Here is a 10,661-nt window from a genome sequence, read left to right on the forward strand (position 1 = left end):
GTTGCATATTATTCTGTGGTTTTAAGGAAAGTGTTAAGTATTTCAGCACATAAGAGCAAATATAGCTTATAGCCCATTTCGTTGCGCTCGGCAGCTTTTCACTAATAAAGCTCTTCATGTAAATTTCATTTTTAAATTTTAGCACGTCATATAAAAACATCGACACAATTGTTTGGGGACACATTTTGCAGTTTTCCCCGATGCGTTTTTTAAAGTGGCACTGCATAGCTGGATAACAGAAAAAGGTCGCATTCTGCTTTCACTCTCCCCAAAAATGCTCTGTTTGCACGATTTGATTATTATCATCGTACCCACTATATAATTATTTAAACCTTCTCTGGTGTTTATTGTTTTTAGAAAATATCTAAAATCTTTTAAAAAAAATATCTTGTAAAATGAAAGTTTATTTTGGCTTTAACGGTTTCATTTATGTAGGCAACATAGACCTACCTAAACTGTTATAGCTTGCTTTTGCTTGTTTTATATTGGTTTATTTATTTAATGCGGTTTTATTATATCCGATAATGTAATTATTTAAATTAGATTTTAATATGGCTCTGGCAATTTTTTCAAGATTTGACACTTGTATTGAGTCTACAAAAGGGGACAGGTAATTTGTAAAGTTTTATGTCTTTCTGTTGTCTTTAATATGGTGTATAGATTATTATGCGTTATTGAAACATCAAGGGGGACGCAGCAAAGTCACTTATAAATTAAAATTGTATTATGCAACAGCCTTACATTTAAAACGAAAACATAAGGGTGATTATAAAAAACACATTAAATAAATAAACAATTATAAATTTGTTTAGGTTGTCTTTATTTTAATGCCCTCGTGATTATGGTGTGCTTCATCATTATGGGTGTACGTTATAACTAACGTGATTCAAATGATGGATCTGCGACAGAGAAACTAGGGGTTTTTATTTATTTATTTATTTATTTATTTATAATTTTTTAAATAATGATGACAATATTCACTGTCTAAGCATTCCTCGGTATACTACCAACAAATTACGCCCCTGTACCCAAGTAGCCTACCTAAGTTAATTTACATTTCATGTAAAAATTAAGAAATCAAAAAAGATCAAAGTATTATGCTAAATATCCGTACAAACGAACATGTTTGTTGTTTAACTTTCGTTGATAAAACAACACAATACAGCCTATACAGCCTATAATAATGTAGGCTAGTTAAATAGAAATAACTTTAACTGCTTGAAACAGTAAACGTTACATTTTAGAAACTTCACAAATACTAATCAATAATAATATAAATAGTAACGAAGAACAAAAATATTAGCCTAGGCTTGTAACAACATAAGTCAGATGTTGAAAAAAAACTGCGTCTCTCCGCCTTTTGTTTTCTATTCATATTTTTAATTCTTTGCCAGAAAAACTAACATGTTGACTTTGTTCGGTTTAAGCGGAGACTTATTTGAGATTACAATGCTTCCAGCAGCACTGAGACGGTGTGCCTGTAGCGCATGCAGATACTTTTTCGCAACCGTGGCAAAGAGGGCATCTTGCTCCGACGCCTGCATTTCTCGGAAACCAGCTCTACATTGCGGAGCGGCACGTTCTCAACTACCAAATATGCTGCTCCATTTCTCATCAACGTCGACTATTTATCAGTTTCTCTCTTGTATTTGGCCATTTTTGAAAAGGCCTCTCTGCCATACCTGGCTGGACTAGCTGGGCATTTGCGTTCAGTAGATGACACCGGAGCTGGCTCCGCATTTCATGGGCTGGGTGACATGACCGCAGCTCTGGAGGTTCGACGTGTTTGTCCATTTAATACTTATTTTTCTAAACAAGCCCAACAAATAGCTTCATCCTAATTATTGATTCGCCTTTCTCGTTCGCCACGAATCCAAAATGATTCCAGATTGGCGATGTAATATAAGTTTTCCAGCGAGGTTCATGGCTGAACTTGAACTTGCTGTATCACGTCTGTTAACGTTATATTCATAAATGAATAGGCTACTTGGCAACAAAACAGAAAACGTGTGTTCTAGAGTGATCGTCATCACGGTGACCGTCACAGCCCTTACATATGACATTGCATACATGTTTTATAAGCTATAAAATGAAAGCCTCAGTTTGGTGCGGAGTTATCATTATACCAAAATCAAGAAAATCTTTGGATTTGTTTGATTCGTAGATTGTAGGCTATTTTAAAAGCTGATATTATATAAGAACTATTAATAACTGTAATTTTCAAAAAAATAAAATAAATAAAATAAAAAAGGGGTTTGTTGGTTGTAGCCCACCCTAAATCATCTTACAGCTCGGTTATTGCTTAATCGGTTATTTTGAGCATCCCCAACTAAACCGCATGTGCAAGCTCTATTTTTTTTTCTCTCACGGCCGCACGCCGGAGATCCGGCATGGTGCCGGAATACTTTAAGCCCTGGTAAGATCATGTTTATTACTAAGAAAACTAAATCAAAATTATATTTTAATTGAACACATCTGATCACATAAGGTACGCACAGAAAAGTCTGTTTAGTGTTGTGGAAAGGCAAAGCTGAATATATGTGGTTAAACTGCCACCCAGCGGTCAAAAGCTGCTGGCGCACCAAGTACCGCTGTCGCCGCGGTATGAATGGCGCCAAAAGGAACACATTGAAGTAGTAACATCTGTATATATATATATATATATATATATATATATATATATATATATATATATATATATATATATAATTAAATATACTTAAAACTTAAAAGGTTGCTGTTTATTTTAGTTTTCATACCTCCATCCGGATGATGATGACATTGTTCCGTGATGTAACACTTGTTGAGTGCTGGAATCTCAGATCCCTTGCCTGCAAACCGATCTCCTGATAAAGTTCAGTCTTCTTTTTCGCTACAGAATGCAAAATAAGACAGAGATCAAATAGTTAAAATCTAGCATGGTAAAATTGGGCCACAAAACACTTAAAAACTCAACAAAATTATTTAGATGTTAAATAAAATTAAAACAGGGGACTGCTTATTTTTTTCCTTTAAAAAGTTGAAAAACACTGCTGAAAACAAAGAAACACTTGTAGCCAATTAGCAGTAAATGACTTACGGCTAAAATGACCATAAATTCCATGTTTTTCTTTTTTTATAAAAAAAACATCCTGGCCAGGAATTGCGTATTCAGCTAAGTAATCCTGTTTTCATACCTGCTGAAAGGCAATGATTAAAAGGCAATGACTGTTGTTTTAAGTTTTTATTGCAGAGACATACAATTCACAGCATAAGTAGACATTTGTCACTTTTACAGCTTTTACAGTTTAAATTCCCCAATCAGGGACCAAAGAGAAAACACTAGTTTCTTCATAACAGCAACAGAACATATCCCTTTGCCTTATTTTACATCATCCTAATCAAAACTATATACAGCAATATATACAGAGAATAAAAAATAAAAAAGGGGGTAGTGGGGTGAAAACAATATTACCAGTAATACCAGTTCTATAGAAGAAAAACATTAGGTTGAATAGGAGTAATGTACTCAATCAATTTAAACCAAAGTCAACAAATATAGCTATTTGGTTGTGCACACTGTTTGTAATTTTCTCCATAATTAATATATTTTTCAAAACATCAATCAAATCTTGCATTTGTGGTGGATTAGGTTTATACCAGCATCTAGTAATGGCTTTTTTACTTGAAGCAAGGATAATTCTATACATATATTTGTTTTTTCTTTCCAAAGAATCCATTGACAGCATACCTAAGTACCTTAAAGCTGAAATCAGTTAAAATATTTAAGATATTTTCTAAAGTGCTATGTGTCCCTTTCCAAAAACTTCTGACATTAGGACATCTCCAAATATGTGAAAATGGTTAGCGTCGTGTAAACCGCAATGTGTTCCCATAAAATGACATTTTCTGTTTTGGAGTAAGGAAAAAAACAAATAATATTTCTCCAGCGAAATTCTCTCCAATATGAAGAACGGGAAGTAGCCCATTGTAATTTACATATATTTAGCCAATCCTCATTTGGGATAATGCCACTTTCTTTCTCCCATCTTTCTTTAATGTACAGAGATGAATCCCCTTGTAGGTCCATCAGTGATTTATACAAGTTAGTTACAGTTTTTGACATTGGTTCAGCCATATAAGCTGAGGAGAATAATTTAACTAGAGCACTCTCAATCATATCACCATCAGTGTCTTTTTTAATTTTTTGATAGAAATGTTGTCGGAGCTGAAGATATCTAAAGAAGTCTTTGGAGTCAAAATAAATTTTTTCTTTTATTGAATTAAAATCTAATAAATGTCCTTTATCCATAATCGAAGAAGAAGTTGTTATCCTTTTCCTAACCCATAATTTAAAACGCATAACTAAAGTATTTGGTTTAAAGTCTGAGTCATATGATACCCACTTCAAAACCTTCATACAGTCTGTTAGATTATAAACCTTAATGATCTCAGACACATTTTTAAGGTTACCTTGATCCATTGATTATCTTGTTTTATTAAGTTTTAATCCACAATGATTGTTTGAATAGGAAACTCATCGCACCAACCAATCTCTATGTCCTTCCATCTTGCTTGGTATTCTGGATTGCACCAACAGAATATCCATCTCAGTTGTGCTGCCCAGAAATATTTTTGCAAACATGGAAGGGCCACACCTCCTTCTTCTTTACTCAATTGTAGGGTTTTAATTTTTACACTTGGTGTAATTCCATCTTCCAATGTCTAATTTTATTGTCTTCTTAATGGGACCATAATTAAGCATTTCTAAATTGATCATATCCTTGGGGATATTTATTCCTAAATATTTAATACATTTAGAATCCCATTTTATAGGATACTCATTTTGAGGGGTTATAATTAAAGGTTAATACTTGTGTTTTTTTATATTCAGATTAAATCCTGACATAGACCCAAAGGTATGTAATGTATTCCATAATTCAACTAATGATTCATTTGCGTCCCTCAGATAAGTTAAGATATCATCAGCAAATAATGCTATTTTATGTACAACATCTTTGATGTTAATACCTTTTATTTTTGTATTTTGCCTGATCCACTGTACCAGGGGTTCAATAAATAATGCAAAAAGCAAAGGGGACAGATGGCACCCCTGTCTCCTGCCCCTCTCCAGTGTGATGGTCTGAAAGATTACAATTTATTTTGATTCTTGCAGTGGGACAAGAATATTTGTTTTGAATTTTCATGGAAATTAAAGTGCGTGAGGATACACTTAAGAAAAGACCAATTGACTGAATCAAAGGCTTTTTCTGCATGACTTAAAAGGACAGCTGGTACCTTAGAGTCATGGATATGACTGATAATTTGGAGAGTTCATCTAACATTGTCTTGTGTTTGCCTACCACAAATAAATCCAGTTTGATCAGAATTAATTAATTCCGGCATTAGCAGTTCAAGTATTTTAGCTAGGACTGAAATAAGGTTTCATAGTTTATATTTAGTACATTTACATTTAGTCATTTAGCAGACGCTTTTATCCAAAGCGACTTACAAATGAGGACAAGGAAGCAATTTACACAACTATAAGAGCAGCAGTGAACAAGTGCTATAGACAAGTTTCAGGTGTGTAAAGTCTAAGAAGCTAAGCATTAGTAAAAAAATTTTTTTTTTTTTTGAGAGAGAGAGAGAGAGAGAGAGAGTACAGTTAGTGGTAAAGCCAGAGAGGCAGTTGCAGATTAGGAAGGAAAGTAGAGACTAAACAGTTGCGTTTTTAGTCGTTTCTTGAAGACAGCAAGTGACTCTGCTGTTCTGATGTAGTTAGGGAGTTCATTCCACCAACTGGGCAGATTGAATGTGAGAGTTCGGGAAAGTGATTTCTTCCCTCTTCGGGATGGAACAACGAGGCGACGTTCATTCACAGAACGCAAGTTTCTGGAGGGCACATACATCTGCAGAAGTGAGAGCAGATACGAAGGAGCAAAGCCAGAGGTCGCTTTGTAAGCAAACATCAGAGCTTTGAATTTGATGCGAGCAGCAACTGGCAGCCAGTGCAAAGGGGTGGGTAGCGGAGTGACATGTGCTCTTTTGGGTTCATCAAAGACCACACGTGCTGCTGCGTTCTGAAGCAGCTGAAGAGGTTTGATAGAATTAGCTGGTAGCCCGGCTAGCAGAGAGTTGCAATAGTCCAGTTTGGAGAGAACAAGAGCTTGAACAATGAGTTGAGCTGTATGTTCAGATAGGAAGGGTCGGACCTTTCTGATGTTATAGAGTGCGAATCTGCAAGATCGAGCAGTTCTAGAAATGTGGTCAGAGAAGTTCAGTTGATCATCAATCGTTACTCCAAGGCTTTTTACCATTTTGGATGCAGTGATGGTTGCTCCATCCATCTGGATTGAAAAGTTATGGTGAAGAGTCGGGTTGGCAGAAACTTCAAGCATTTCCGTTTTCGTGAGGTTAAGCTGAAGATGATGATCTTTCATCCAGTGTGAAATGTCTGACAGGCAAGCTGAAATGCGAGCTGGAACCGAGGGATCATTAGGGTGAAAAGAGAGGTATAGCTGGGTAGCGTCAGCATAGCAGTGGTAGGAAAATCCATGTTTCTGGATGACTGTTCCTAAAGATGCCGTGTAGATAGAGAAGAGAAGTGGCCCAAGAAGAGAGCCCTGAGGTACCCCAGTGTTTAGATGCTGTAGGTTGGACACCTCTCCCCTCCACGACACCCTGAATGACCTGTCCGAGAGGTAAGAACTGAACCATTGAATAACCGTGCCTGGGACGCCCAGTGACTCAAGCGTAGATAGCAGGATCTGGTGGTTTACAGTGTCAAAAGCAGCTGATAAATCCAGCAAGATAAGGACAGATGATTTAGAGTCTGCTTTAGCCAGTCTGAGATCCTCCACGACTGAGAGCAGGGCAGTCTCAGTTGAGTGGCCTTTCTTAAAGCCAGATTGCTTGTTGTCCATGAGGTTGTTTTGAGTAATAAAGTCCAGGATTTGATTGAACACTACTTTCTCCAAAATCTTGGCCATGAATGGAAGCAGGGATACCGGTCGGTAGTTTTCAAGTAGCGTTTGATCCAGGTTGGGTTTCTTTAGCAGTGGGGTTACCCTAGCCTGCTTAAATGAAGTAGGGAATAGACCAGAGTCAAGAGATGTGTTAATTATGTGAGTCAGTGTTGGTATGACTGCAGGAGAAATGGCTTGCAAGAGATGAGAGGGAATGGGATCAAGCGGACAGGTGGTTGCATGGCTTGATAGCATGAGATTGGACACCTCAGACTCAGAAAAAGAGGTGAGTGTGTGGTGTTGGTGGTGTATCTTGCGTGTTTGTTGTAGGTGCAGCAAATTGAGCACTGATTTTGCAGTTTTGGTGCAAAAGAATGTAGCAAAGTCATCAGCAGTGAGTGTGGAGGATGCTGGTAAAGGAGGAAGATAGAGGAGGGAGGAAAATGTTTTAAAAAGTAAGCGAGGATTGGTGGCACTGTTGACTTTCTGACGGAAGTATGTCTGCTTTGCAGAAGTAACCTCAGCCGAGAAAGAAGACAGAAGAGTTTGGTATGTTATGAGCTGTTCAGGATTTTTAGTTTTTCGAAGTTGAGCGATGCTCACGGAGAACATCAGAGAGCCAGGGTGCAGGAGGACTGGCCCGGGCTGGCCTGGATGTAAGAGGGCATAGTCTGTCTAGACATGATGTTAGCGTGGAACAGAGTGTATCAGTGGCACTGTTCGTATCAAGTGCAGAGAGTTTGCAAGATGGAGGAAGAGAGTTTGAAACAATGGTGGATAGTCTATTGGGTGAGAGAGAGCGTAGGTTTCTGCGAAAGGCAACTAGAGTTGGAGTGTTTGGCGGCTCAGGAGTAATGTGGATGTTGAGAGAGAGAAGGAAATGATCCGATGTTTGTAGTGGAGTTACTAGTGTTTGATCAGCGAGGCAATGTCGAGTGTAAATAAAGTCTAGCTGATTACCTGATTTGTGAGTAGCAGAAGTAGGTGCTCTTTTGAGGTCAAAAGATGCAAGCAGAGTCTGGAAGTCAGCAGCTTGAGGTCTTTCAATGTGGATGTTGAAGTCACCTAGCACCAACAAGGGAGTGTCATAATCAGAAAAAGATGAGAGAAGAACATCCAGTTCATCTAAGAAGTGCCCTAATGTACCCGGGGGGCGGTAGATGACAACCACATTTATGCGGAAGGGGTGGATAATGGTGACTGCATGGAATGCAAAAGAGCTGATTTTTGGTAGGGACGGTCTCTGAGTGAATTTCCATTCTTTGGAAATCAGTAGTCCAGTCCCACCCCCTCTCCCTGTCTGACGAGGAGTGTGGGAAAGAGAGAAATTAGTAGAAAGAGCTGCATGTGTAGCAGTGTCCTCTGGTCTAAACCAGGTCTCAGTTAGAGCCATGAGACTAAAGTCAGAATGAGTGGCTATGGAGGTAATAAAATCTGCTTTGTTAACAGCAGATTGACAATTCCAGAGGCCCACAGAGAGAGAGAGTTGTGAAATAGAGGATACATGAATTGATCGAAGGTTGTGAGGGTTGCGCCTGCAGCGTACCTCCCGTGCTTTGTGAGTGTTAGTAACAACAGGAATTAGTAAACACATAATAAAGTGCAAGGAAAACAATAATGAGTGCAGAGATAACGTAAAATAATAAAGTAAAAAGTACTCAAGTGCTTTGTCGGTGTCTTTGCTCGGTGGAGTCGCGCAGGTAGAGTCGATGGTCTTTACTCTCGTCAGTCTTCACACGAGGCGGGCTTCACACGAGGCTGCCGCGACCGCTGCCGCGGTGAGACTAGTCGCTTATATACACCCCCAAACGCTTTGCTGATTGAGCTCAGCTGGACACGCCTCGAGAGTAAATACACCTGAAACTGCAGCGGCGGGGGCGCGAAAAAACCTCCGGCTCGGCACACAAGCTCTTACAGTAACAAAGGAAACAGTGGCTAAAACTTGCTAGTACTAAACACAGATAGCTGAAAACAATTTTAAATGTCCAACAACCAATACACAACCAGTTGAAAACAAGTCTAAGTCTAAGCATTATTATTCAGTATGCCAGAGTTTAATATCCAGAGAGTGTTTTTTGGTTTATTTTCCAGATTTAGGTAGAGTGATATTAAAGCGTGATCAGATATATAGATTAATCCTATGTTACAATTTTTAATTCTAAATTTGTCTTTTTCAAATACAAGAAAATAATAAATTCTTGAATAGAATGCACGTGGATGTGAATAAAATGTATAATCTCTTTGTCCTGGATGAAAGTATCTCCATACATCAATCAAACCCATTTCTTTTAACAGTGTGTTTTCTTATGGGGTTTGTTAGCTGGGTAGTACAACATGAGGAATCTAATTTTGAGTCTAATAAAACATTTAAATCTCCACCACAAACAAGGATACCTTGTGATTCTGATGCTATTAGATCTATCAAAGTCTTAAAAAAAAGAGCATTTACTACCTCGAAGAGTGTATACATTAAGAATAGTGACAAGGGTGCCCTCTACTCTGCCTTTAATCATTATGCATCTTCCTTCTCTGTCCTTTATTTCGGCAAGATGTTCGTAAGCAATTTTGTTTGAAATTAAGACTGCAACCCCTCTCGTATATCCAGATCCATATGAAGATGAGAAAGTGTATTTAAACCCCATTCAATTCAATTTGTTGTGATCTGCTACGTTGAGATTGATTTCCTGAAGTAAAGCAATTTCAAATTTAGTCAAAATCTTGCTTCTTTTTACAGGACTAATTAACATTGTATGACGCTACATTTATGCAATTGTGCATTTTCCGATTGATTCGCATATTTCCAGATATTTATGATCTCTTAAGCTCGTGTAACAATGATCAGATAACACCCCCTTCTGAAGTAGTTGTGAACATGAACTCAACGAAAAACACACTGAACTTTGAATAGAAAGAAAGTCAATGTAAATGAAAAGAGAAACACGACTTCCAAGTAAGAGGTTGCAACATAACGACCCTTAAATGAGCAAAGATGATAAATGTGCTCCATGGGAGAAGCCTCTTGTACTTGCCTCGTACTAAGGGCCCATGCACGAGTCATTTAGACTTAGTAATAGTTTGTCTTTTCCTCCGTAGCAATTTAGACTTAAAAGTAATCTAGTATTTTCTAAATCGGGAAGAAAAATATAACATACAAAGCAAGAAAGTAACAAATGACAACAAAAGCGTCCAACTTAAAAAAGGACAAAAGAGTACCTTCAATTTTGGCCCTCAATAAGGACATTTTTTATTCTTTAATCGACTATTTGTGGACGCCTTTATATGAGGGGAGTGAATAAGCAGATGTACCGTGCTTTTTGCCGGGCTTTCTCCACATCAACCGCTGAACGTGCTAAATCAGTGAATTAGACAAGCTGTGTATGGCTACCAGGAAACCTCTTTTCTCCATGTCAGTCGATGCCTCTTCCGCGGAGTTGTAGAGAACTGTGGCTTCAGGACAGAACACCTTTAACCTGGCCGGGAAACGCATTTGGAATTTGATGACATGTTCCATCAGCATCTTTTTGGTTTCTTGGTATTCCCAACAACACATAAGGGGCATAATCATGGTTGAAAAAAATTCTGTTGCCTTTCCATTCGATCACCTTTTTTGCCCAGGCAGTTTTGATGACCAATTCTTTCGTCCTGTAGTTAAGAAACTTGGCGATGATCGAGCGGGGTCTGGCGGTGGATGATGGAATAGGTGCAAGTGCTCTGTGA

General features: G+C 38.0%; 1 protein-coding gene across 1 annotated transcript in view; it reads right to left on the reverse strand.

Moving 5' to 3' along the window:
* Positions 1-10,661, reverse strand: part of mrs2 (magnesium transporter MRS2) — a 132,294-nt gene that overhangs the window by 86,347 nt on the left and 35,286 nt on the right. The window contains exon 4 of the mRNA XM_056475428.1: positions 2,760-2,872. Within this exon, the coding sequence (XP_056331403.1) occupies positions 2,760-2,872 (113 nt within the window). The remainder of the gene's footprint in view (positions 1-2,759; positions 2,873-10,661) is intronic.

The sequence above is a fragment of the Danio aesculapii genome, chromosome 16 (assembly GCF_903798145.1).
Source record: "Danio aesculapii chromosome 16, fDanAes4.1, whole genome shotgun sequence".
NCBI classification, from domain to species: domain Eukaryota; kingdom Metazoa; phylum Chordata; class Actinopteri; order Cypriniformes; family Danionidae; genus Danio; species Danio aesculapii.